Here is a 27,083-nt window from a genome sequence, read left to right on the forward strand (position 1 = left end):
GCGTCACACCCAAAGCTGGAGTTTTTCCCTTGGTGATACTGTAACAAAATGCTGTGTAAAGGTCACTGGGAAATGGAGCTGCAGGGTGTCTGCAGCCTGTAGTTTTGCTGCTCTGTCTTTAGTTTATGACGTGGGAAACAAAGCTCTTCACAGCCTCACAGGGTGTCTGTCTTTGTTTGCACAGGGATTGAAGGAGCTGCAGAGGACATTCCAGTAGGATCGGCGGGACTTTGGCTGATGGGACACGAGCCCCTCTGCCTAGCCGGAAGACTAGTTTTGAAGAGCCACCGGTAAAGATGACTTCCGAACGCCTTGGTGTGCACTGGAACAGGCTCGGGCAAAGATGTGCATTACCATGGTGATCATTCACCCAAAAACACTGGAAAAGAAGAAGGCTGTCGATGATGTAACCTGCAAGGCATCAGACTCGGAGCTGGTAAGAGATAACTTGTATAAATGTAAGCAGTACAATGTGTTAAATGCCAAATTCTAGATTTCTAATGTTGAAAACTTTGTTGCTAAGTCAAGTATTTTCATTTCTTTTCTTAAGGTGCATGTTGTAGGACTAATTTGAGTCATATTTATAAGATGCGCTGACTGATCAATAACTTCTGATTTTGGGAATAAAACTGTGAATCACACTTTGGACATTATGCACCATAATGTAGTTTTGATTAGTAATAACATGTAGCTTAATATTTGGCTCAGACAGATCATGCTGATTAAAGTTACATTTACTTGCTCTTTATAAAAATCTTGAAAACAGAATAATTTCAAAAAATATATTTTTTATGTAACTGAACTGCGAAAGAATCTATGAAGTGGTAGGTTGACACAAGAAACTGTACGAAGTGTGTGCTTCTTAGTATCACTAGTCTTCGTACCTGGCAAGCAAAAATTCAGCTTAATTTCATCCTCTTCATGTGACAACCAGACCACCACAAATACAGCTCTCTTCACTGAGCAGTTAATAAACAAATGAAAGTTAAAGGTAAACTAGTGAATTCCTAATGTATTAAGAGCAATGCTGGTGTTTCGGTTCAGTGTGAATATGCATGTTACAAACAAGAGAAAGCTGTTTGACCCATTTAGCACTTTTGGTAGCTAGTAGTTACTTGATCCGAGGATTCGGATCCGAAGCTCACTGGTTTGTCAATGTTGATGAGGGTTGTGAATAGTCTACAGTGAAGTTAGCTTGTCATTACAGGCTGACTTAGTTCTGTTAGGCAGAATTAGGACTGAAATAAAAACTCTACACAAATAAGGAGATGATTAAACAAGTTGGTATCTTTCTGTTTTTTTCATTGCTAAGAATGTCAGAAGTGGTAGCCTGATGAATGTTAACAGGACAAAGAATAATTATGAGGGTGTGGTTAAAGAACTGTAACTTTTCAGTTTCAGTATGTGAACCGATTCTGTTATCTGCCAAACAGTTTTGTCTGAAAGAACTAATATATGCATGATTCATAGTAGAATTAACTCTTATTAAAACCCTTATTCACTGACAAGGACAGTATTAATATCTATGGTAAATGAATGTAATGCAGTGGAATTTTATATAGATACTATTTTGAGTGTCCTTTTACATCATAATGTCATAATTATCTTGAAAACACTGCTGGGCAGACCTTTGGAAACAACATAAAACAAATGCATATAGAGTGGTTATATATACTTGTGTACTGTATAGATTTAATATTTATATTTATGCACATAATAATAGTTTTGAATTTTTGGTTTTAAAAAAATGTTTATTCATGGCCTGCAAACATTAAGCACAGTTGTTTTTCCTCTTTTTTGAAAAAAAGCTGAACTTTTTTGTTGATTCAGTGAGAGATCAGCAGTATTGCAGGGCTTTTCCCTTTTAATTATCTCTCTGGTTAATGATGTGTTTCTGTCAGCTGCCCCTGTGCAGCCAGAGACATACTGTACTGTAGTGTAGGCTTGTGCAATAGGGTAGATATTCTGGTTTTAAGAGCTGCTCTGGTGATTCACAGCAGAAGCCTCAGAAGATGAGCAAAGGGACGGCTCTCTACGCTTGCGGAGTTGTGGGTAAGTGGAAAAAGACCATTCGCCTCTGTCTCCCTCTATAAAACAGGGATGGAATTAAAAACCTATTGTTTAGCAATCTGACCCCTTTCAATTTTACAAACTGCAACTATACCAATCATATGATTCTTTTGAGGCTAATTGTATTTACTCCATTTCTTTTAGTCTACATTTACTCTAAAAGGGGAAAAAATAGAAAACTTAAAGGACATGCAATGTGGAACAGGAATATAACCCTTTAACTACAGTATCTCTCTCCTCATACATATTTTTGTGTATAGTTTATACTGTGCACCTGGCTTTATGCTACAATGCTCATTGAGCTCCTGGGAATTAACTATAATTAAGCTTTTGTTACTTCCTTCAACAGTTTATTTTTTGCAAATGTCAAGAGTCACCTGGAACCTCGCTGAATGTATAGTGACAGCAGTCATCTTTTCACACCTCATCTTAGCACCAGCACAGGAAGACACAGTCGTTAAAAAGATTGTTCCTACTGATGAGTCTCACCATTTAGTAATTGTGTTGTAACAGTTTAATGTGAGTAAAACCTTTTTTTACAGCGGGAGCTCTGCATGAGAATGAAAGACACTGGTAAAGGAATTTCTCTGTTGTTCTCTTGAATATTAGCATTTGGCGATTGTTTAAAATCTTTTTGTATAAGGTGGAATGTTAGGTTAAATGATTTAAAAATCTTACAAGTGAAGCATCAGGAAAATAAGTATTTTTCATATACCAAATAATTCAAAATTGAATCCCTTTCAAATAATTCCTTCTCGATCTCGCTGGCATTCCTAAAGTATGTTCCATGAAGGAAAAGGACAGGCAGTCGCTTAGTTCTTCAGTTGAGTTGAAATGAAAGATGTGGCTGTTTTATAAATGGGGGGGGTATATATTTCAAAATGTGAACATCATTTCAATTTTCTGTGTAGGAAAACAAAACCAATACCACTGCCAAAGCGGTTATTATATAACGGTCTCAAAACAATTAATCTGGCTAACAAAGGAACAAAGAAAAAAACTTAGAAAAGCATTCTTTGGACTTGGGTTGAACCAAGATGGGCACATGCAAGCCCATAGAAAATCAATAGGGGTTTGTGTGCCTGTGCTGTTGCGCACTGGCATACTTGTTGGCTGATGGCACTAGACTGACAGTGGTAGGTGTTTTTCAGAGTGTTATTGTTTTCTGTCATACCCACGGAGAGTGCATTGTTGGGATTCTAGGTCTGATTTTTGGAACGCTCCTTTCTTTATGAGTGTGAAATAAGGGAAGATGAGGCTGTTGCTGTCTGAGGCCTGGCATACATGCTCTGTTTGAAGTGCACTGCAGCCTCTCACCCAGTAATTAGAGCCTTTACCTGTCTTCCAAGCATGAGGAGGTGCAGCAGTTGAGCTGCTGCTTGATCCCTTTGTTCCTGTTTTCCCCGTCCACAGAGCCAAGGCAGCTGGACACTGGGGGTCCCTTGTGTCTCTGTCTTGCATTGTATCCCTCCAGGAGCGCTGGTTCAGGCATGGCTGTCTGCATGAGATAAACATCTGCAGAACTTACAAAGTGGAAATTCACCTGTTGGCGTTGGAATAATAGAAGCATTTCATACCACTAAAACAAACACTCTTGTTTAAAAGAAAGGGAACCTCATACGTTGTCCTGGTTGTAGATAAAATCTTGTCTATTTTCAGTGCCTCTGCATTTTTCATTCCCATTAAGTACAGTAACTATTATAAGCATTGAACCTTTCAGAGGTAAAGAATACCACTCTAAATTACAGTGTAATCAGAACGGTAATGCTATTTAATATGTATATAAATACATTGGGTGTTATTATGTGCTCTGAGAGCACCCGTTGTGTAAACTCACACGTAATGGGTGGTTTTAGCAAGGTGATGTAAGACTAGCTAGGAAATCCTGATTTTACAGAAACAAAGGTTTGACATTGGCAGCAGTTTTATAGCTTACTATAGAAGCTATGAGGCTACAAAAGATACTGGAACACAGGGCCTGCTCCTGTTCCAGGGATTAATCTGCATTTAAGATACAGATCAGCAGTACATCTCACTAAATTCAAGAAGAGTCTGCTAGATGGCAATTTGTTAGATGATGTTCTTTGAGATGAGGAACAAGCAGACATGTTCCCCACTTGAGGACTGAGATATCATGCAGATAAGCTGTAGAAGATAAAGCACATTGCTAGCACTACACCATATGATTTCAGGATCACTGACAGAATGATACTTGCCCCTCAGGAATAATGGGGTTCTAGACAGTAAATAGTTTATCTGTCCTAAAGCTTCTGATGAGAATGTTGGCTTAATGGAATTGTAGGAAATTGCCTTTCATATTATCTGTTGACAGTGACATTTTATATGTAGTTAAGCAGGACTTCAGCAGCTGTTTCAATTAAATTTGAATACTTTATTCATTATCAATGGTGAAATTTAAGCAGCAAGCTGTGCAACATATAACACATTTCACATAAAGTGGTAACAAACATAGTATTGCAACATTTCTAAGAAAAGAAAAACAGCAGAAACTCCTTAAAATGATTATGAAAGTAACAAAGTTCATGTGCTTTGCATCGACTGTGTCCTGTACTACAGAATAATATAATAATCAGATCATACTTTCGGAAAGTATTAAACTACATGTACATTTGCAGAGGGTCTCTATCCAATAGAGATCATATCTATAAAACTTTCTTACACTCATTGTTTGTGAGCCTGGTGACCTCTGGAACAAAGCAAAATTATCTTCTATTCGTCTTGCACTGTGGACAGCAAAAATATCTTCCTGAAATCACAAGATCAAAAGCCTGATGAAGGATGTGAAATGGGTCTTCACTGATGGGCACAGATCTTCCTCAGGCTCTGCTGGGCATACAGCTGTGCGAGAGGTTTTACAGGCTTACCAAAGATTTCAGAGCTGAGGTTCACTACCTGCAGAAACCGGTTCTTGTCTTTTTGACTGAGTGAAGTGAAGCAACAGATAAAAGAAAATGTTAAAATACTTTCATTAAAAGAGCTATACATTCTTAAAAGAGATATAGAATTCTTTTAAGGACTTCAAAGGAACTCAGTTTTCTCAAACCATATTAGCACTGCTGGGATTTCTTCACAATGACATCAGTGTTCTTTGTAGACAAGTTTATCATCAAACACGGTGCCCACGTATTTGTACTGAGAACTGTACCAATGAACTCACCATGGATTGTTGTGGGAATGATATTGCTTTGTTTTTTAAATCAACAGTAATTTCTTTGGTTTTTGACACAATCATCCATAGGTATGAAATACAGTATCACACCAGTTGATGAATTTGTTCAGAATGGGTTCATGTGTTTGTCCGAGCTCTGAGAGGAGAGAGACTAATACCATCATCAGCAAAGCTGATGATATAATAATTTTCATAGGTACTCAGACAGTCATCGGTATATAAGCTAAAGAGGAGGGGAGAAAGAAGGCAGCCTTGTGGTGAGCCAGTAGAAGTACAAACAGGGCCAAGTCATTAATTTGTACATTTTGGGTACTATTGGTCAGAAAAATAATAATCCACATGGTAATCTGTTGATCTAATTTGAAATATGTGATACTTTTTTTCAACCAAAAAGTGATGCTGCATTATATTAAAGGCTGATGAAAAATCAGCAAAGAGAAGTCTAACTGAAGAAGTTTTCCACTGTACATTTGTAAATAACATCTAGTAGAAAAGGACGGGAAGCAAACTGAAACTGATCTGACTCTGTTGCATCCACAGTGTGTGACTTGACTAATTTTTCAAGAGTCTTCATTATTAATGGAGTCAGAGCTATTGGCCTCAAGTCATAAAGAGCTTTAGGTCTGTTTTTCTTAGGAACAGGTACAACTGTAGAGTGCTTCTGAACAGCTGGAACAGTAACTGTATCTAAAGAGAGCTGGAATAGGTTTTGAAACACCCCACTCAGTTCTTCAGCGCAATGCTTTAGTGTTCTGCTCCATCTGGGCCTGCTGCTATGTTAACCTGGATCTTTTTAAAATAGTTTGCAACCCTACAAGTTGATATTTGTAGTATTTTTTCTTGGAGTTGAGAGGAGTAAAACAAGTAAAAAAACTTATTTAACTCGGCAGGTAAGGTCTCTCCACTACTTCTAACCACTTGATGAATTTGCAGCCCTCATTAATGTTGACTGCAGCCATTGTTTTAATGTCCTTCCAGGATGTGTGGAGATTGCATTGCTTACATTTCTCCTCTGTTTTTATAGATAACTTTTGCTTGCCCTGTTGCATGTTTAACTTTATTTATTTGTTTTCTTTCCTTAAGTGTTCCTTGGTAAAACAGGAAATTTCTTTAACAACACAGAAAGTAATGTATGAACCTATGAGAGTGTCCCAATTAGTGCCGTTTTCACAACTGCCTCTGTACGCTTGACTCCTGGCTTGTAGGCAGGAGCAAGCAGGATGGTATTATGATCAGCAGTACCCAGGCCAGGCACAGAGAGTGACCGATATGCTCCAGGGAGAGATCCATAGCATCTGTCAAGGATTTCTTTATGGCATATATCACAGTTGACATACTGGTGATATGGTGAACCACTTTCCAGCAAGCAATGATTAAAATCCTCTAAAATAAACTTAGGGCTTCAGCAGAGACGGAATCCATTATATTAATAACATTGGCATTGATGTACTCAGCTGCCTTGTTTGTATTGGTGGGACGATGGGTATACACTAACACAAAAAAAGTTGCAGGAATTCATGAGGTAAATGGTATGGGTGGAGAAAAGCTCTCTATCTCTCACACAATTACAGATTTACACCACCTTTGATTAACTCAAGAGACAGACCCCGCCCTTTGTCTCCTTACCAGTACTGTCTTTCACAGTCTTTATCTTTATCAAGGCAGATTGGTATTTTAAAACCATCAGTACACAAGTCCTGATCGGTGACCTGGGTCTTTAGCCACGTGTCTTTAAAGGCAAGGGTAGATGCATCTCCATACTCTTGTTGATAAGTGACATTCGCTTGCAGTTCATTTTAGTTTATTCTTCAATGAGTGTTACCTAATAACACAGACATTAGAGGCCTTCTTTTTGTCTCAACCCTCCTTTCTTTCATCTTTTCTTCTAAGTTCTTTCTTTGGTGTATCAGTAGACCACGTACGTTTCTCTGGGTTGTAATTCCAAAGGTATATTAAAATATATTTAAAACTTACATAGGTATTACAAATTAAAACGTGTGTTTTCCTAGACTGATAAATTGCATCACAAACACAAAGAACACAAAATAACAAAAAGAAAAAAATGTGCACTCGCAAGCCAGCAGGTCACCTCAGAAGAGGCGAGCTTTTCTACGTTACAGCAGCGCTCATAGGTGGCTTGGACTGTAAGGGGATGTGATTGGTACTTGAGTTGCTGCACTTACAAAGTTTCTTGTTGTGTCGAGCTTCACTGAGCTCTAGGCTTGGCGATCTAGCAGATGTTGCAGTCATTCCTGATATTCCTCAGTTCTGCAGCCCTCTGAGGTCGTGGCTGCCTGCCATTAACCAGGAGCAGCTATTTCTGGCTTCTTTGTCTTGCTGGCCTGACCTCAGCCTCCACTTAGCAGACGTTTGTTATGAAATCAAGTGTAAGACCTTCAGAGACAAGTTCAGTCCGGTTTCCCTTTTGTTATTGTTTTGTTTTTTGGGGGGGGAAATAAAAAAAGGACTCTGTAACAATATGGGCAGCGTATGATAATGGAAAAAACATGTACAACCCTGTGCATGCAGTGGAATTTTCACTAAAGTGGAAAGCTTTTTCTTATACCTCTGAAGACTAGAATTTGGGTGCAATTCACTGATCCCCACAGGCCTTTGTGAAATAACGGTGAGTAAGCTGCCCACTCTGTTAAATTAATTCAATGGGCAGTGGGCCCTCAGTCTGCCCCTAGTGAAAAATTAAGCTCGTTATCTCCAGCAGCATGTCCCCTCCTGGTCTTGACAGGCTCTGTGCTTATTTCAGAGAGCGACGGCTGGCGGGACCTGGGCCGGGGCTGTGCCTTCCAGAAGGACCCCGGGGGTGCCAGCCTGGAGTGCCTGTGGGGCGTGCTGCCGGGTCCGTACCAGGGCAGCCGGGGCTGGGTGAAAGAGGCGGGCGCAGCCAGTGCCATCACTAACCTGATCCGGGACCTGAGCCTGAGTGATGCCAAGGGTGGCCCGTCCGCCGCGCCGCCCAGCAAGCGCCAGTGCCGCTCCTTGTCCTTCTCGGACGAGCTGAGCGTGTGCCGGCCGGCGTGGCGGCCGCAGGGCTCGCGGGTGTGGACGGCGGTGGAGAAGCGGCGGTGCCACAGCGGGGGGAGTGTTCAGCGCGGCCCCTGCACCCTCCCGGGGTATCCCACCATGCAGCGCAGCTCCAGCTTCAGTCTGCCGGCCCGCTCCAATGCCTTCCCGCAGCACACGGCCTGCCTCCCCATCGCTGGTTTCCAGCCCTCCCCCTCCCCCTCCTCCTCCTCCTCCTGCTCCTCCTCCTCCTCCTCCAGCGAGGCAACCGGGGATTCGGCTGCTGGGCCGCGGCCTCTGTCCCTCTCCCATGAACAGATCTGTCTCCCCGAGCCACAAGGGCCCTCTGCTGGCAGCTCCCCCGACTCCACGCCCGAGCTGGGGCGCCGTGCGGGTCCCGGGGGCCTGTCCAGGAGCCGCTCGCAGCCCTGCGTCCTGAACGAAAAGAAGATCGGCGTGAAGCGCAGGAGGCCGGAGGAGGCTCCAGAGCAGAGGCCCTCCCTCGACCTTGCCAAGATGACTCAGGTAGGCATCTGATGGCACAAAAGACACCTCAAGTTTGAAAATCTGATCAGTTCTCAGTCTGAACAAAGGTGAATTCTGATCAGCGACATTACAGAGACAAGAATGTAACAAGAAAAAAGCTCTGATTAAAAATAGCCATATCCAGTGGCACAATGAATGGATTCAGTGTACAAAGAGGAATTTAACCAAAGGTGATACTCAGAAGGACACAGTTTTAAAGCTTTTTGCTTTTGCAAAAAGAGGCAATTTGCATACACTGTCCTGTACATGTAGAGTAGGCTTCAAGTGCAGGAGGGTGAGAGGAGACACTTTTTGGGACTGGATTCTCCCAGGTGTCCCCTCTGGTCTGATCAGTCTTGGGTCCCTCCCAAACAAACAGATGTTCCACCCTGGGCTGAGCTGTGTCTTGCTGTTAAATCTCATCTGTTGTCTAACTAACGAGCATTTGGCTTATCTTGTGCATGACTGAAACTGGATGAAGCCAAGAGTGTACATTAAACATTAACCATTAACCTGCCCTATTGCCTTTCCTTATGAGGTGTTGTAACATCTCAGTGTAGATATACTATATGACAGTATTCCATGACATCGGTTTTTGACTTTGCAACAAAAAGGTTAAATACATAAAGATCTGGCATTGGCACAACTTTATATCTACATCAAAACGTCCTTTGAAATTACTCCTTTCACTTATGAGCGCAGGCTTTTTTGCTTGAGTTTATAATGGTGAAACTTAATATGGGTAAATTAGGCTTTCTGGGTCATTGCTTAGGACTCCAGGATAAACAACCCAGCCTCCACATGAGTAATAAAAGCAAACTAAAGACCATTCCACCTGCTTAGGCAGGACTAAACTGGTATAGAATGTCATGTCGAGGAATTTCTTCTGGATTAAACAAGAGCTGAAAGCAAGGCTGTGCAGTCCTGGTCCTGGAGGGCCGGTGGGTGTGCATGTTTTCAGAGACTCGTTGAAGGAGAAGCACCTGTAGAGCTGGAAGAAGTTGTTAAATTGTTCCCTTTAAGCCATTAATGAGCTGATGTAGTTCATTAAGAGCCGAGTTGAAATGAAAACCCACAGGCACGTCACCCATCCAAGACTTTAAACCCCTCAATGTTATTCTTGGTGACTCTATTAATCAAGAATATGTGAATTTCAAAAACAAATAAGAGGATTAGACATTATTCACCCATTTCTTCATTGCAAAATCAATGTTTATTGCCTAAGGCACAAATAGGCAGGGTGGTGTTCTGCTGTTTTCAGATGGTCTCCATTTAGGACAGATGGACTCAGATAAGCTTCTCCTATTGCCTGTGCCTTACACTCTCTCACACCCTGGCCTGACCTGGGGTTCTCTGCAAGGGGAACTTGCTCCAGTAGTTAACGAGAGTCCCCCGACTTCCCAGAGTCTGGTTTGCTTTCTGTTTCACCAGTCATTTTTGAAAAAGCTCTAGAGGCTTGAGTCTGCAGTAGAGTCACAATCCTCCAGCATTAAACAAACTAAAAACTTCTTAGCAATGAAAAAGACTTACTTCCCAGTTGTTTTTCATTTTTGTTGCTTTGTTAAATACCAACAACTAAACCTGCAAACAAGAGAAAGTGTGTTTTATTTTTAAGTATACAGTCAGTCCTCTGCAGCTACTTTAACTTTAATCCTGTTGCATAAAAAGTTTGTGTTATATGTTTGGTAAATTCTGTGCAATGCATTGTTAATGGGAAGTGCATTATTGTTTTGTTTTGGCAATATTTGGCAGCTTTCATGAATGTTTTCCACTTTGGATGTACTGCTCTATTTGAAAACAACTGCACATGCATCAAGACAGAGTTGTGCTACCTGCATATGTAGACACAGGCACGTACACACTTAACCCGCTAGCCACATGCTCTCGACAACACGGACATGTGGTTGTAAATTCTGATCTGCAGCGTGCAGAGTGGTGAAGGTTCAAACCTTGCCGACAGTCTTGGGGTCAAACTCAAGGTCAGAATAGTGCTTTGGCGATAAAACGTCCAGCGGAAAGGGGATCCTGTATTTAAATATGGAAATGCAGGTCTGGCTGCTGCTGTCATACGACGAAAGAGAAAGTCAAGTTGGCCTGGCGGCCGTGAGAACTTGCAGCTTGTGGTTGGCAACCGATGAGGTTTGTGAGGTGCTCAAACAGTCCAGTCAGCCTGCAAGGCTAAAGATGAAAGCAGATCAGAAAGGCAGGGCAGTGCATTTACAGTGCAGTGATTGATTTTGTATTCATAATGCTCAAAAGGTACCTGTTTTGTTTTTAAAGAGGTGTTTGCTGCAGACCTTAGTACCAGAATGTCACCAGTATAAAAAAGGGTGGCATTGTCTTAACTACAAGTTCTTCTTACTTTTGTATTTAAAAATGCATTGCTTTCTCTTTAGAAGATATTTCAATGTCTTGTTGCATAACTGCTACAAAGTCTGTTCAAAAATGTCGTTCACGCTTGCTGCTTGATTCAAGTTAGTCTTGCAACAGTCCGTTGAGTCGTAAACCTACACATCTGCCTCCACAGAGTTCACACACTTACTAACATCCTGAGTAGTTGGCTTCTTCCTTCTCGCACGTACACACACACTCATGCGCACACACATATCCAGAGATATGTTGTCTGTTTCTTTTCATAGACGATTTTTCATGCAGTCAACTTGCACTTTCACTATTCAAAGTGGTTGAGCTAATTATTACATTCACCAGTATAAAGCCAGATAAGCGCTCTTTTGGATTTTAACTATATCAAAAAGTGAGGTAGAATGACTTCTACAACCTCGGGATCCATTGGAATAGATTTTATTTGCTTTATGTTGATTACTGTGTAACAACACTGATATCTGATCATGACAACACTCTGTTCCTTTAAAAAACATTCTCCATAATCTCAGCTCAGAGGACAAGCTGGGAGTCCTGAGGCTGGAAGCCTGTAAATGAGCTGAAAATTCAACGGGAGTTTCAATAAGAACTAATTTAGACACTAAAAACATGGAAATAGTCCAGAATTTGAAGCTGTTTGCTTTACCTTAATAAGATTGCATAGCACATGCTAAGGATCTTTCTGTCAATGTCTTAATTTCTAATTCCTGTACTTTTTGGCTGTCTTGCTGTGAAAATATAGAAAAAAGCTAAATTTAGGGTAGCTGAACTTGTTAGAGGTTCAGAGTTCATTATGTGCTCTGATTTGGTCCTGTAGGATCTATCTTATGTTGTTCTGTTTTTTTTTCAACAAACCTTTCATACTAGCATGTCTTTTCACATGTTCACATGTGACTATATACTAGCATGTCTGCTCACGTGTAATTTGTAAAAGGCTTGTGTTTTTTTACTGTATCATGCCGAGGCACACCTTTTAATGTCAGTTTGGAAAGTTGTTTTTTTTTAAAGTTAGAAATTAACTAGCATATCGCAAGGACATGGAAGGGGTTCTAAGCTATTAAATATCATTTTGCTGGCTGGGACTCAGGGGTCACAAGAGGTGGGTAATTTCCCTCTCCCTGATGCTTCATTCCAGGAATAGTGGGCATCCCTCTCATTGCAGCCCTGTGTGTGCCTGCTCTCTGGGAGTGGAGGGGAACATGCCTTGACTTGTATCCAGCAGATCAGCTCTGAGCCCTGCACTGGCCAGCCTGCTCAGTGTCAGGGAGAGGTTAACCAAACTCTCAATGTTAGTGTTTACTCATTGTTCAAGTGCTTTACATGGGATTTTGCTCATATTTATTAAGCTCTAAGTGTACAGGTAGATTATTTAAGGGTTTTATTAATTGAAATAGAATATTCATGCAAAATTGAATTTTGGCGTATGCTTGTGACTCCTGTGCTCACTGTTCCCTAGGCAGTGAGAAAGAGCTATGTGCTTTAGAATATGTCTATGTGTTCTTGGCAGGGACTGTCAAAGATATTTCTTTAATTCTGCTGCCTGATTTCTCCAAGCAGCTGTCAACTCCCCAGCTGGGACAAACCCTATAGTCCTACTTTAACTTGGGTGAATAAGGGGGGTGGGGGGTTGTGGAGGAAAAAATGAAGTAAACAAAACAAAGAAATTAGAAACTGCAAGCACTAGGAATTCTCCCCCAGAACTGTTGCCTTTAAGACACAGAACTTTAATGCGAAGCACATTCAGAATGCTGACATGTGGCGTAGATAATGCCTGGGGATTCCAAGGTAAAACCGAGCGCCAGCCTTCAGTTCTTGAAGCATTGTGAGACGCTGACGTGCTGCTATGATGATGCAGCCAGGGGAAAGTGGAAGATTAGATGCAGAAGGAAAGAAGGGTAGACGAGTAGAAGTGATGTTGGAGTGATTGATGGAAAGGTGTTGAGGAATGGGATGTAGAGGCACGGCCATAGCAGTCAGTGGGAATTCTGTGATCTCTTGCTGATCCTCTAGAAAGCAACACCAGTTTCTTATTTGATGTTTTTTTTTCTCTAAACCATCCCCTTTGTCTGCCACCTTCTGAGCTTGCTCTCCATTTCTGCATGTCTGTGTGGAGCCACAGCCTGTTCTCCTGCAGCTGGGAAGGGAGGCGCAGTACAGTTCTCAGAATTGGTCCAGGGGTGGTGGTGGGGTTTGAGGAACAGCAACAACACTTGGGGGGTCATGAACTGCAGTTGTCCTGAGTCCCCAGCACTTGGTTAGCCACAGAGGATGGCCGCTTACCCTCATGTTTGTCTTCTTCAGAAGGGACTCACATGTATTGCATGCATTTTGTGCTCTTGGTCAGTTTTAGGGAACAAAGGAACAGGAACAATGTCAGTATTGGTAGCAATGTGCTGACATGAGTGTTTTACTTGTGTAGATAAAAGCAGATCTTAACTTCGTGTAGCTTGGTCACACACGTTTTTAATGTTTAAGTTTCACACAACTGTTTTCGTGGGACTTCCCATGCAAGGTGACGGTGTTGTAAATGATTGCAACATGCCCGAAGACCCCATGGAGTGCTGTACAGTGGTGTCTTTTTGGACATGTCAAGTCATTTAATGTGCAAGCGCAAGGGGATTATCTCAAGACTTCACAAATTACTGCTCCAATGAGTTATAAAATCCTCTTCTCTGTATTTCAACTGTTTCTTTTATCACGTTTTATACTTTATGGAATCAAGCAGAATCTTACTTTCTTGTAGAGGAAATAATATTATCTGTGAAAGTAATGACTGTATATGCAAGTTTTAAGTGTGGTACTGTATGAAAATTAAGTTCCATGCTTTCAGTGCACTTAAAATGACAGCCAACAGGAACTGTGATGAAAAAGGGCATAAGCTGGAGAAAGTCTGTCGTTTTACTATGTAAATACTCAATTGCCATGGAAACAAACACTTGCTAAACACTAGCCACTGTTAGAAAGTGTGTCTAATGTTGCTAAATGTCATGATCCTTAAACAATGAGGGTCTGTTGATATGGCACATCAAGATACATTGTGGATTTGCATTGCTCACTGCAAATTCAGTTAGCCAGAGAAGAGATGTATATTATAAGCAAAATACAAGGAAAAGACCGCCTTTTATTTTGTTTAAATGTGTGATCTGACAGCTGTTTCTTTTCCCATTTTATTTAAATAGTTCCCATTTAATGTATGAAAATGTTCATAATATTCCAAAATTTATGAAAACATACACCTGATATTCTAGAAGCATTAACATGTGATACTTGATATGAAATAACTGTAAAACCATTTTTATTAGGGTGAAATATCATACACAGTTAAAAACTAAGTGGACACAGAGGTCCTGCACACTTTTGGACAGAAGAGCGTGTCTTGTTTTTGACACATGTAGCTATTCAGCCAGCAGGGGGTTACTGGAAGAAGAAAACATTCAGGAATGATTTTATATGAAAATATATGAGCTCGAAAAGCAGAGATAAATAACACAGAGGCCTTCTCTCTTCTCTTCACAGAAACTTCAGAATTTCCACAGCCTCAGCTGCCCCGGGTTTACTGGCGCTGACTGTAGCCAATCCAGTCAAGCTCCTCTCTCTTGCAAGAGCATCAGCCAATACAATGTTGACTCCACCCCTGTTGGGGACATGGAGGCAGAGGCTCACCAAAACACTGAAGAGGAGGGTGGGGAAAGCAGGGAGGACTTGTCCAATGAGGAGCTGGTGTGTGATTTTGCAGGATGCGGGGACTTGAAGAAGGCAGCTGCGAATGGAGAGCAGACCGATGGGAGCTTGCAGGTGTTTTGGGGGACCACGAAGAGTGTCTTTCAGCTGGATGGGGAGCTGGACATTGAGCAGATTGAAAGAAACTGAGTCCTTTCATGCCCATACAGATAGCTGTGGGGTTGCAAAAGCCAGGAGAGAAAAAGTGGCCCTCAAGAGCAAGGCAGGAAGGCCACCTCAACCAGGAAATGGCCTGGTCTAACTCTTGGTACAATGCTTTGATTTTGAATGTCAAGAGAATCTGGGGTGTCAGAAGACATTGTGTGCTTGCAGCATTGGTCTAGTGTGCTCCATGCTTTGGGGAGAAAAGTCCCCCAGCTTGCTTGGTCTGCAAAGGTTTGGAGCTAGATAAGCAGGGTCTAAGAGAGCTGTGCTCTGGTTTGGTAATGGGGAGCAGAAAAGAGAGGGTGGGATGACTCTGGAGTCAATTCTCATAGCAATTCACATTCAGCATGGATTTTCTGCAGTTTTGAAAAGGAGGAAATTTCTTGTAAAACCGAAAGCGTCAGGGGCCCTTGTTGGCTCTCTAGTTGGATGTTTCTTCTTCTTGTGCTGAAGTAAATGATGATCTGAAGGAAAGAGCTTGGAGAAGTTTTCTGAAAACGATTTTGATTTGCTTCTTCCTTTCTGTGCCACACATGCACATGATCACAAATGCAGACCCAGCAGTGCTAATGCAGTTTCACGATAAAGGGGTACTAATAGCCACGATTACTCGTTTTTAAAACATTTTTTCTTCTAAATAGAAGTCGTTTGGTTTTAAAACTCTGGAACAATGGTATGGGTTTGTAGTATCACAAAAATGTTTATATTTTTTTATAAATAACGCTGAACTTTAATTGTAGATGGTGTTGATATTAAAGTTTAAAAAGGTGAAACAGTGACCATTTTAAAAAATATATATAATTTTTAAGCAAATGCCTGCAAAGTGTCAGGATTAGTTGTGTTTCATTTGGCCAGAAATGGTATTATTACAGGAAAATTCAGTCATGGGGAAAAATCAAACCAAAAATTCATTAAAAGGGTCAAAGATTTAGTTGAAAAGGCCTGTTTAAAAATAAACAAATAAACATAGGATTTGTTGAAATTTTCTTACAAGATACTTATCTGGAGACTTGTTTTTGAAAAACTTAGTTTTAGCTAATTTTAAAAAGTGAAAGATTTATTTTACATTTGAATTTTCACAAATTATAGCTGCATCAAAAATGTTCCCTAAATTACTGAGAAAACACAATTTTTCAGATTTATGTAGAATTTATGTACTGCAACTCATAAATGTGTCAGGTATTTTGTTAGATATTTTCCGGCTTGATTATTGGCACTTATAGAATATACAAATGTCCAAAAAACACACTTGCAGAGCACATAGAAGCAGCAGGAGAGGACCAGCACTGGCAGGAGAGAGTAGCAGCTGAGGTGTCTTTGAGGTCAGAGGAAACTGTGTCCATCTCCTCCTGTACACAGACAGGGCTCCACTGCTGCTCTGAGCTGGGGATTCTTGATGGGAAATCCTGTGATGGTAAATGGTGTTTTAAGTCTGCTGGGATACATCCTGGATACCTGCTGAGTTAGAGTGAAACAAAGATAATTTTTCCATAAACCATAAAGGCACAGCCAGAGACAGGCGTTCCATCGCAGCTGTTCATATTTTCAGACCATTCTGGCTACTCCTGTAACTAACTGCAAGCACCAGAGGCAATGGATGAGTAGACCTCTTTTTATAACTTTGTGCCGGTGGGGGCCTTGGGCTGCTTTGCATTATGGTTTAGACTTGTTATAATGTCAGTCATTCTTCACATGCATTTCTTAGGAGTGGCCCAAAAACTCCCTAAGAGATTAAATAGAATTGTTAGGTCAATTGTCTTTCCAGTTTACTTTATGCTGTAGAACCATAATGGCTTGGAAAATTACAACTACTGAGGCAATGTTGGTTGCATGAACAATACAAACCACAGAACAACAGAACAAAGCAATTTCAAGACACTATTCCTGTTCAATTTGATTCTGTAATCAATAAGCAGTTCAGTACCACACTGTGTCCAATAGGGATAAGCAGTTCACTCCTTTAGGTTCTGCACAGACAAATTGAACCAAAAGTGAACATTCTGCTTAAGTCACATGAGAACATACCAAAAAAGTCAGATCAGGTACAACAGGTCCCATTTTATTGATTAATGAAGGTCCTGTTCTGTTTAAAAGTTGATGCGTGGGAGAAAGAAAGATGACACATTGTCTTGAAGCAACCTGGTTGATCAGGACATTCAAAATAGGAAATCCCTTTTTTCTTCAAATTGCTACAAATTTCAGCATCACCCACTTTTCCCCTGAGTTACAGAGTGCCACTGCCATCATAGAAAAACTCCCATAGCAGGAATCTCTCAGTATTTGGCCTGTCATCACCAATCTGGCTCGGTGTGTTCCCAAGTGTACCACTTGTGTGACTGACTCAGCTCTCAGCCTATAAAACAAGTCTCCTTGCCTGAGCCAGACTTGAGGAGGGACTGGATTCAGGAATGTGGCAACTGCAGGATCATATCACCAGTTTGTGTATTTGGAGTTTAAAAACTCTCATCTCATGGTTTGGCTCTCATGGTCTGCCATGAGTGCCTGTCATTCTCTAGTGTCTATGCAAGCTTAGTGCAGCTCTTCCATGAGCAATAACCACTGCTGACAGTCTATAGTATCCAGATGTGTGGTGACCATGTAATTTTCAGCTCTGAAATGGCCCATTCCCTGCTACCCTGGTGGTCTCTCTAGAGTCAGTGGAGAAAAGGGGCTGCAAGGAGTTGAGTGTGGTAGGTGATCCTGCTGCTTTGCGGGCTTTATTTGTGTATGCAACTACTGAAGCTGTTTCGCAGAGCAGTAATGCTATAAAACTATTTTAATTTCAGCAGCTCTAGAAAGGTACAGAGCTAGAGAAAGTAAATGAACGTGGGATTTCTGAGCAGAAATCTAAAAATAAATCTGAGCAAGGCTTTCTGTAAGCATTTCTTGATGGTACACTTGCAATTGACGTAACATAAATGAAATGCTTCACTGTGGGAGTTTTTCATCAGTTGTCACTTTTCTAGTTATCATGTTTGAGTGAAAAAAAGCCTACTCTTTTTGAGTGTACACAGGGTAATTTAACTGAAGAAGGTTCTGCCCAAAATTGCTTTCTGATTTACTATGGTTAGCTGCAGTGTGCAGTTATAATTTAGAAAAGTTAAATTGTCAGGATCATGAAGGGATGATATTGCTTTCATTTCCAACTTGTGAAATGTGACCACATAATCTGGAGGACAAGACCGTAGTTGCTTTCAGTATGCTTACAGCAGCACAGTGTTTTGTGAGAAGATAACAGTGTGCCAGCCCTCTAGATCACTGCAATGAATTAGATGAATGCTGAAGGGAGATCTTCTCACTATGTGAAAATATTTAGGCTGCCCATTCCTGGCATATCCTCTAGTGTCAGGGAGTGATGAAATTTCAGAGAGCTCTCCTACTCTATGAAGTATCATCTAAGCCCTGTTGATACAGCTGCCCAAAGAAAAAAAACTTATGTTTGGCAGCCAAAAAGGAGCAACCTCCTGTTCACATGTTCAGTCTCCTGGAATGAGAGGAAAGTATCAGGGGAGAGTAATGGACTGAAAAACAACTTACTGCATTTCACTGGTTGTTGTCACAGTTTAGCCGAAGGTGTTCTGGAATGTTCTGTCAGCTGACTTTGCTGTTTCCTGTCTAGCAGGAAGTCCTAACCAAGGCAAGGATAAGATGAAAGGATGCAGTAACAGAGGGCTAACAGTGAGCAAGGTGGCAGCCACAGAATGGCTATAAAGAAACCACTGTGGTTCAAGATGGATAAAAGGGATGGAGGGGAGGAAGGAGGTGTTGCTGTAAAAATCTCAGCACCTCAAGCTGTTCTGAACCACAGTTACACGTGCAAAAGAGAAGTATTTTTAGAGAAGGCTAAACACTGCATAGTCACCTCACGCCCTGATGGCACAGGAGATACGCTGTCTCAAAATGTTGTTAGAAAAGATCAGCAAGTATGATTTCAGTTCTACAGACATACAGTAGATTGAAAGCAGTAAGAAATGCTGACACGGAGCTATTTATAATTCATTATATATATATAAAAAATACTAATTTTTGCTCTTTCATAGACAGTGGACGAGGTATAAAAACAAGTTCAGAGCTAACAATCTACATGGATAATTGGCAAAAGTGTTTGGCAAGTTGTTTCATCAGAGTTTTGTATGCTACAAGCTGTGTTTGTACTTGTATTCATTTTTATTAATAGCTTTCTAAAATGAAAAAATAAATCTATTTTGGTACATACCTTGACAAATAATACCAAGTGCTTATAAAAAGATTTTGTTTAATTTTGAAAGTATGTTTTTTTTATTTAACTTGTTAAAAATAGCTTTAGATGCACTTTACTGTCGTTGATCTTCTTTTAGAGGGAATATAAACTAAAAACGTGAATATTCATATCTGCTATTAAAAACAAAAAGTGGCGTGCAGTTTGAGTCTTGCATGGCTCAGTGAATGAGGACGTATGCATACTGTGCATGGTGTGTACGACAGAGTTACAGTTTTTGCTGTCTGAGACATACCAAACCTATATATGGATCCATTTGGAAAGACTGTTTTATCCACAAAAGAGGAAAGACTTTCTTCTAAAGACATAGCATCTCACAGCCCTAACCAGGCCTTTGAGAGCTGGAAATAGTCATCTGAGTAGGTTTGCAATGGAAAAAGTGTCAGAGTGTGCAGTGCTCTCCTCAGTGAAGAGTTAATAGAAGCCTAAGACTCTGGGTTCTTGCACTGTAACCATTTGCCTTATTGAAAATGTAACAATCACATTCTAACCTGCCTGTTTGTCCCCTGCAGCCACTTAGATTATAACTCCAGGTGTTATAAATGAGTTTAGAATGTGTTTGCCGTTCAAACTATACTGATAGGAATAATGCTAACTATTTAGGAAAACAATAATTTCTGTTATTTTTGTGTGTCTAATCCTCAGGACAGCCATTGCTGTGTCGGCTGGTGAGGTGTGGAGGGTAGGACCCCTTCTGTTGCCCTCAGAAAAATTTGATTGCTTTTGCTTTTAACGGCCAATGTATTGCCCTCCCAGGATAAATTGGCAGTGAGCTGTGCAGAACTTTCCTTAAAGCAGAACAGGCTATTCCATTTCTTAAGTGTATTTGCTGTATAAAGACAAACACACCCTCCTTACTAAATATCTACTTTACATAAAGAAACAATCAAAACATCCCACTTTTTCCATAAAAGGATCACCTGCATAAAAGAGATGAAAAAATAAAGCTTTTCCGCACTGCTAACATTTTGTGGGAGAATAATAGTAGCATGTATGTGTGAGGTGTACACTTTGCAAAACATTATTTAGGCAGATACATGTAAGATCCTTGTGTTTTAAGTAAAGCAGAGCTCGGTGGAGGGTATAACGTTGGCATCCCTATGAGATTTGTTTAACTCTATGTGAAAATTATGTTGACATTAGATTTAGTGCTCTTAGATATTTAATCCATCGGTGTCACAGTTACTGAATTTCTGTCTGTAGCTTCACTTGTACCTTCACTTGCAATCCAATCTTTAACAGTTGGTGTGTGGGGGTGCTGGCCCCAAGAATATCAGTGTTGTGATGACATGTCATCTTATTTCCTCCTTTCAGAGAAAAAAATTATCAGCACTGTGCTTAAAATGGAAGCAAGCAGAGTTAAGATGCAATATCAGCAGTTATCTACCCATCACAATTCTAAGGTAATACCCCAAAAAGAGTAATGTAGCATAATACCAACACTACTACCTCATCTGAGCTATGCACCACAGGGGTGATGTACTTATTGCACTTATAGAGCAAGTACTGGCACTTATAGAGCACTAATGTGAGTGAAGACAATTTTAATTTAACCCAATAAAGTACTGTCTGTTTGGTTTTTCAGGTTGACCTTTTTTTAAAAAAAGTGATAGTGCTCTAGGCTTAGCAGATTGCAAATGGAGTATTTAGACCCAGTGCTGACTATATTGCTAAATATTCTCATTGTTACAATGGGAAAATACATAAAATAAAAATGAATACCATTTTAAGTGAACCTGCTGAGCAGGTAAATATTAATTTAGTATATTGCGTTGTTCATTTTAATAGTGCTCTGTGAAATATCTGTTCCCCTCCATTTAAACTTTATCTGAAAAGTACTAAGTGCAGTTAGGCCTGTGGCCATGCTTCAGTGTGTCTGGTATCCACTGCTGTGAGATATGATGGAAAAGATGCCTCTGAGTGTGTGAGAGTGTTCCCTGAATAGAAGGAAAAACAGGATTGTTAAACTTTGGCAGGACTCATCCTGAAAAAGGAAACATATGTTCTGTTTTCTCCTTGGAATCTACTCTTCTGTGGGCCAGAAACACCAGATTCTGGGCAGGATCGAGTTCTGTTGTCTGATTTGTTACCAGAGTACAGCAAAACAGAAATGAATGTGTTCCTGTGTTCCAGCTGTATTTTTTTAAAAAAGCTTGAACCACAATCTGGTTGTGTTAGTGTTCCTTAGCCTTTCATCACAGGAGTTTTTTCTCATTAAAGCACTATTTCCTTGCCTTGCTCATGGTTAAAGCACATGCTAATACAAGAATGTGAGAACGATCTCTTTCCCTCTTGCACAAGACTTAACTTTTGTCAGAAAGTATCAGCAATGATGAAGAGACTTTTAAAAAGTGTGCCACATTTTGAACGGTAATGGTTCTGGACACACTGATCATTGGAGCTCTATGAGGAGCTTGCCTCTGAAGATAACTTCGCTCCATATTTTCCTTTTTCAACAAATTCTGAAAGTCATGCATCTCAGCCATGAAACAGTCTTAATGTGGCTCTTGTCTGTGCACGCTGGGTAAAGTGGTTTCTCTTGAAGACTCCAGTGTAGTAAAGCTGGAAAGAGATGGCCAAAAAAAGCTGAAAACTACAATGTCTGAAATGTAACTCTTGTCAGTGCAGATTCTAAAACAAAAAAGTAGCTGAATTGAACAATCATTATCACAAGGTTTTATGTACAGTTAAGCTAAAAGACATGCAGATAGAGATTATCACAGAGTGCAGTAAATTTCTGGCAGTTCTCTGAATTGATCCTTGAAATAACAGCTTTGCAGGTATTGCATCAGTGACCTTAACTGACTCCTGGCCAAAGACAACAGTTGAATGTTTGCCAAGAAGAAAACAGTGGGAAGAAGTCTATAGGGATAGGTTTAAGGTGAAAGGGATAGTTAAACACATCACAAGCTGTATAAAATGCAAGCTGTAATACTGTATAAGAGCACTCTATTTCTTCTGAAGTCAAGTTGCCATTATAAAAGACTGTTAAAAATGTATTTTTGAGAAGTTCCTAAAAACGAAGCTTTCTACATTTTTCTCAGTGTCAGAAAATGAATGTATTCAAAAGAGCTCACTGGGAAAGTTCAAGATTTAAGATTAAATTCACACCTAACATCTTAAATCCAGTGTATAATATACCTGTGATTCTGTACATATGCATAACATTAAATTGTTGAGGCTATTGTACTTTGGGTTTTGGCTTTGTTTTACCATAATGCAGTTTGTTCCATTCAGTGAGAAAATGGAAAACAAATTGAAACAGCGGCCTTAAACCCAAAACACTGCAATCTGTATATGCAGAAGGAAAGTCCTCAAGGTTCCAGAGCAGTCCAGTGAGTGTTGTGAAATTCTGTGCTTAACTTGCTTAACTCTGCTTTTATTGACAAAGGTGCAAACTGCATTTTGGTTTAACCTCCTTAGTTAATCTGCATAGTCATTAATAAGCTGAAATATAACTGTCATGGTTTGTCTTCTGCGACAAGACTTTAGATTTGTGTGTAAAAGTTCATCACCATTTTCAGTAATGTCTGTACTGTATTTATCAGATGTGATCACTGATTTTATGAAGAAAATGTAACCTTACACAAAAAGCTTTCATGCATTCTATAAACCCTTTTTGTTTAAACATTTACCAAGAGGGCAGAGAATTTCCTCTGATAGTAAAAGCACATTCTGTAAGAGCAGATCTGCATGTTCCAAGGAGGAACTCAATATCCCCCGTGTCTAAACTAGAAGTCCCTGAATCACACAATGGCTGTATACCTCAGAAACCATCTGATAGGTGATATATAAAGTTGTGATATTTTTTTCTAGAACTTGTGACCAAAAACAATTCGGTCTCTGAATTCCAGTGATGGATAGCACTGTTCAGTTCAACTGTTTTGTTTTTATACTTAGAGGTATTTGCTACTTGTACACACGTAAAAAAAGCTAACTTTTGTTATTTCCACTGTACAGTGTATTGGTTTCCAGTTTCATAGGTTTGGATGCATTGAAAACATTGAACTGCTGCAGAGTGATAAACTTCAGACCTATAAATTCTGCTCTCTGCCAAGGACAGTGTGATGAAAATACAGTTTTATTTTAAGGTACTGTAGTTCTTCCAATATATTAGTCAAGGCTTTTGCACATCAAATGACCAACTTGGCTATTCAGGTTTGAAACTTCAGATAACATTTTTAATTAACAATGGATGTTCAATTAAAATTTTTATTATATATGGGTTTTACATAGTCAAAGGAATTAAAAACAACAGGCTTTTATGGAACAAAGTTGTTTTTTTCATAAATGTAGAATCACTAGTTATTTCTGTTATATCCAATTAATTTGGAAAGCCCAGTTTTGTGTTTTTCACATCTTGGCTGGCACCTACAAACCCCATTCCAGGCAGGAGTGTAATATGAATATATTTATAAACCACCCTACAACTAATTATGTCACATTTTCAAATTGTACAATTCTCATTTCCAAGTCATTGTACACTGTTGATGGAATATTTATGTAGTATAATTGTCTTATAACACCTCTCACACTCCCAGCGGAAGAAAACAACATACCAGTGCTCAAGCAATCCTGTAGTCGAAACAAATAGCAAATTTGAAGTAGTGTCAGTGAGGAAATAAATCTCATAGAAATTTAATTATGCAATAACTACAAAACAACAGCATTAGAAACATCCAGAATTTTCACTCACTTCTAAAGCACCTTTCTTCTTCTTTTCTTCTGGTGAACTCTTTAATAACTTCCATCAAAAACCAAGAACACATTAATGCCTTTTTCTATGACAGTGGCCTCACTTTTAGATGTCCTTCCTTTGACTCAGACTGGAAGCAGTTATTCACACTTTTCAGTAAAGAAAATGACAGTTCTCTAGAGCAGCTGAAGACTTAGAGATTTTATGTACATTCAAGGCTATATATGTCCAGATCCAGATATATCCTTCATGGCAAGCTTGAACATTACTTAGGTCTCTGCATTTTGAAACATTGAAGTGCTGTATTAAATGATCTGTAGTTACACAAAGTTCGAAAATATACAAAGAATTAAATTGTGAATGGAATCTAGTTTTTTACTTTGTTGGAGTTCAGTCATTAGGTGGTCGCAGATGGCATGATACCTTTATATAACGTTTCTCAATTAATTCAGTGAGTTACAAAGACCTCTTCATTGTTTTTTCTGTTTTTGTTCTGTGTTGCTCCCAACACAGATATTGTTTACGTGTAGTTCTAAATGAGCAACTTTAGCCAATACACCGTGCATTGTTCTTTGTAGCTAGCAGTAGCAACTAACAAACCGGAACTTGTGAAACCATCTTGAGGTGTTTCACCAGCAGTACACATGTCAGTACATAAATCTGCTCATGTGTGTAGTGTAAATTACAGTGTGATTCTAATGCACTGGAAAATCAAATGTAGTTTGACTTTAAGATGTGTCTGTTAAATCTAAAGATTAAATTCTATTAGAAACATTTAGCACAGGTGATGCTTGGCACATGCTCTGTGAGCCTACAACTTAACCTAGGCCTTGATTAGAGAATGAAGAAGTATGGGCAGATTTCTCCAGCTTGCCAGCACACCTTCAAACCCCTCCCTTGTCTTTTAACAAGCTGCAGGCACCACAGCCGCCTATCTCTTCAGCACTGACAAGAGGACAGGCATGAAAGGCACTGCCTTTCTGTAAGGGCCTGGGAGGCTGAAGGGGTTGTGGTGTTGCTAGGAGCTGAAAGAGCCCGGCCTGACTAATAGCACCCCACCCTTGGCAGTACTTAGTCCACCCTGTAACACCACTTGGGGAACACCAGTCACAGTCAGCTAGTGACATGACCCAGGCTCGAACCCCTCAATCATTAGGCCCTAAACCTTTGCTCAGGCGAGCAAAAGATTGTTTAATGGTGAATATTGTCATTTTGTTCTTCAAACAAAAAAACAATGTCCCTTAATTATCATTTGACCCCTGATTCTAAATTTTCTAAATTATATAAACCAAAAAAACTCAAAACAGATAGACGATAACTGAAACTCAGTCCTTTGCATTTTAATACATTTAATTGCAGATTAAAGCATACAACGTAATCAGCTGGCTGTACTATTAAATCATTCCCGGGTTTTTGGTTTATCCATAGTAAAATGAAACCAGAACCTTTAGTTTAACTTTGCTTGCTCTCTTTTATCTAATTTCTCTCTTTTACCTAATGGCCTATTGATATGATGTTATCAACACCAATCATTATTGCAAAATTGAGAGTAAAACTCAGTATCATCCCTAAGAATAAGGTGACCTGAACTGTTTAGAGAAACTATATAAACAGAACATTAATTTTAATGTGCTATTTAAGATACACTGGTCCAAAATAAATAATGCATAAGATAAACATTCTGTGCATCACCTATTGATGCATTGTGAAAAAACGATCTGTCGAGTTTGATGGTAGACAGATGGTCTTAGGTGGAGACTAGAATTAACACCTGAGAAGCTACAAGTCTGTGTGCAATAACAAATGAAACACTGATCATCTGCTGAATTAAATCCTCCTCATTATATTGCTAAGACTCAGCTTGCAAGACATAAACATTGCAAGTCCAAATACTCCTGGTTTCTGTTCTAAAAAGTATGATTAATTTCAACATTGAAAAGTTGCCTTTTTTAACAATAAAGCAAGGTGTAAATACAATGTAACAGCTGACTGAATATGGTTCTGTTGCAGTATTGCAGCTGAGAGAGCTGTGCCTTTGCAGTCAGTCAAAAACTGCAGGCAGCGTTGCAAATCCAAGGACGACTCACTTTGCAGGCCTGATATATGGGTTACAATAAATCTAAAAATCAGATGAAAGACGGGAGGATGTGAGAGAAGCTTTTGAAGGGTTAGAAGTTGGAAGGGGGGTATCGTTTTGATGGAAGGCTTGGCAAATGGGAGTGCTGAGCTGCATAGGAATTGCTATGCAGCCCTAGTGCAGATGATAATGGCAGAGGTGTGATAGTCTAATTTAGAAAAAGAACACGAGATATGCGACAGGAGAAAACGTCGGACAGAAAAACTGCTTGGCAAGCATTTCTGAACATAATTTTATGTAGGAACATGGAAAAGACAATCGGACACACAGTAGTATATGGAAATTATTCCATTATTGTATTGTGCCTGTTTGTCTTGATGACCTAAATACCTTTATATATATAAAAACGTATAAATATTATACTCTGGGTTGAAGGGCAGTAGTTTAATGAGTGGAGGGCACCATTAATCTCTTTTTTAGCATGATCAAAAATCACCACGCTTCCAGAACCGTGAACATTAAATGTTCAGAGTGAATTAATGCTAAACAGTCCTAGCACCCACTGCTCAAACTTACAAAATCACTCTTAGTGCTGCTAGCTCTGATGAATGTACAGTAACTGCTCAGGCTTTAGAACTGTTTTTTCCAATAGTGTTGAAGCTCCCAAAGCCAAACAAGGGGAGAGAGTTAAGGCAGAGTTCACTCATTTATGGTATCATTTCATGGTGAAAGTCCTGTTTCACATCACACAGGGTCAAACTAATTACACCGAACATTTGTTACAAACATGATGTGTGTGTTGGGGGTGGTGGCTGAGATAGAGAAACTGTATAAATTGACATTAGACTTTCAGTGAGAGGTAAGGTGAAGTAGGTTTTGGTATTTTAACATAGAAAAATAAATCTGAGGCCAGTATCTTCCAGAAAAAAAAAACTTTGGTTGAGCAAACAACAAAACCCTGAAATGCAAAGTTTTCAAATGT

General features: G+C 39.9%; 1 protein-coding gene across 3 annotated transcripts in view; it reads left to right on the forward strand.

The window, feature by feature from the left end:
• fam53b (family with sequence similarity 53 member B) overlaps positions 1-15,536 on the forward strand; it is a 28,499-nt gene extending 12,963 nt beyond the window's left edge. For 2 of the 3 annotated variants that reach the window (XM_088916336.1, XM_088916337.1), the window contains exons 2-5: positions 185-436; positions 1,998-2,052; positions 8,022-8,803; positions 14,702-15,536. In XM_088916336.1, the coding sequence (XP_088772462.1) occupies positions 344-436; positions 1,998-2,052; positions 8,022-8,803; positions 14,702-15,055 (1,284 nt within the window). In that variant the 5' untranslated portion in view covers positions 185-343 and the 3' untranslated portion in view covers positions 15,056-15,536. Of the gene's footprint in view, positions 1-184; positions 437-1,997; positions 2,053-8,021; positions 8,804-14,701 lie in introns of those variants that run through there. The other variant, XM_088916335.1, reaches the window with a different exon arrangement.
• The last annotated feature ends 11,547 nt before the right edge of the window (positions 15,537-27,083 follow it).

The sequence above is a fragment of the Atractosteus spatula genome, chromosome 5, assembly GCF_055471065.1.
Source record: "Atractosteus spatula isolate fAtrSpa1 chromosome 5, fAtrSpa1.hap1, whole genome shotgun sequence".
Taxonomy (NCBI): domain Eukaryota; kingdom Metazoa; phylum Chordata; class Actinopteri; order Semionotiformes; family Lepisosteidae; genus Atractosteus; species Atractosteus spatula.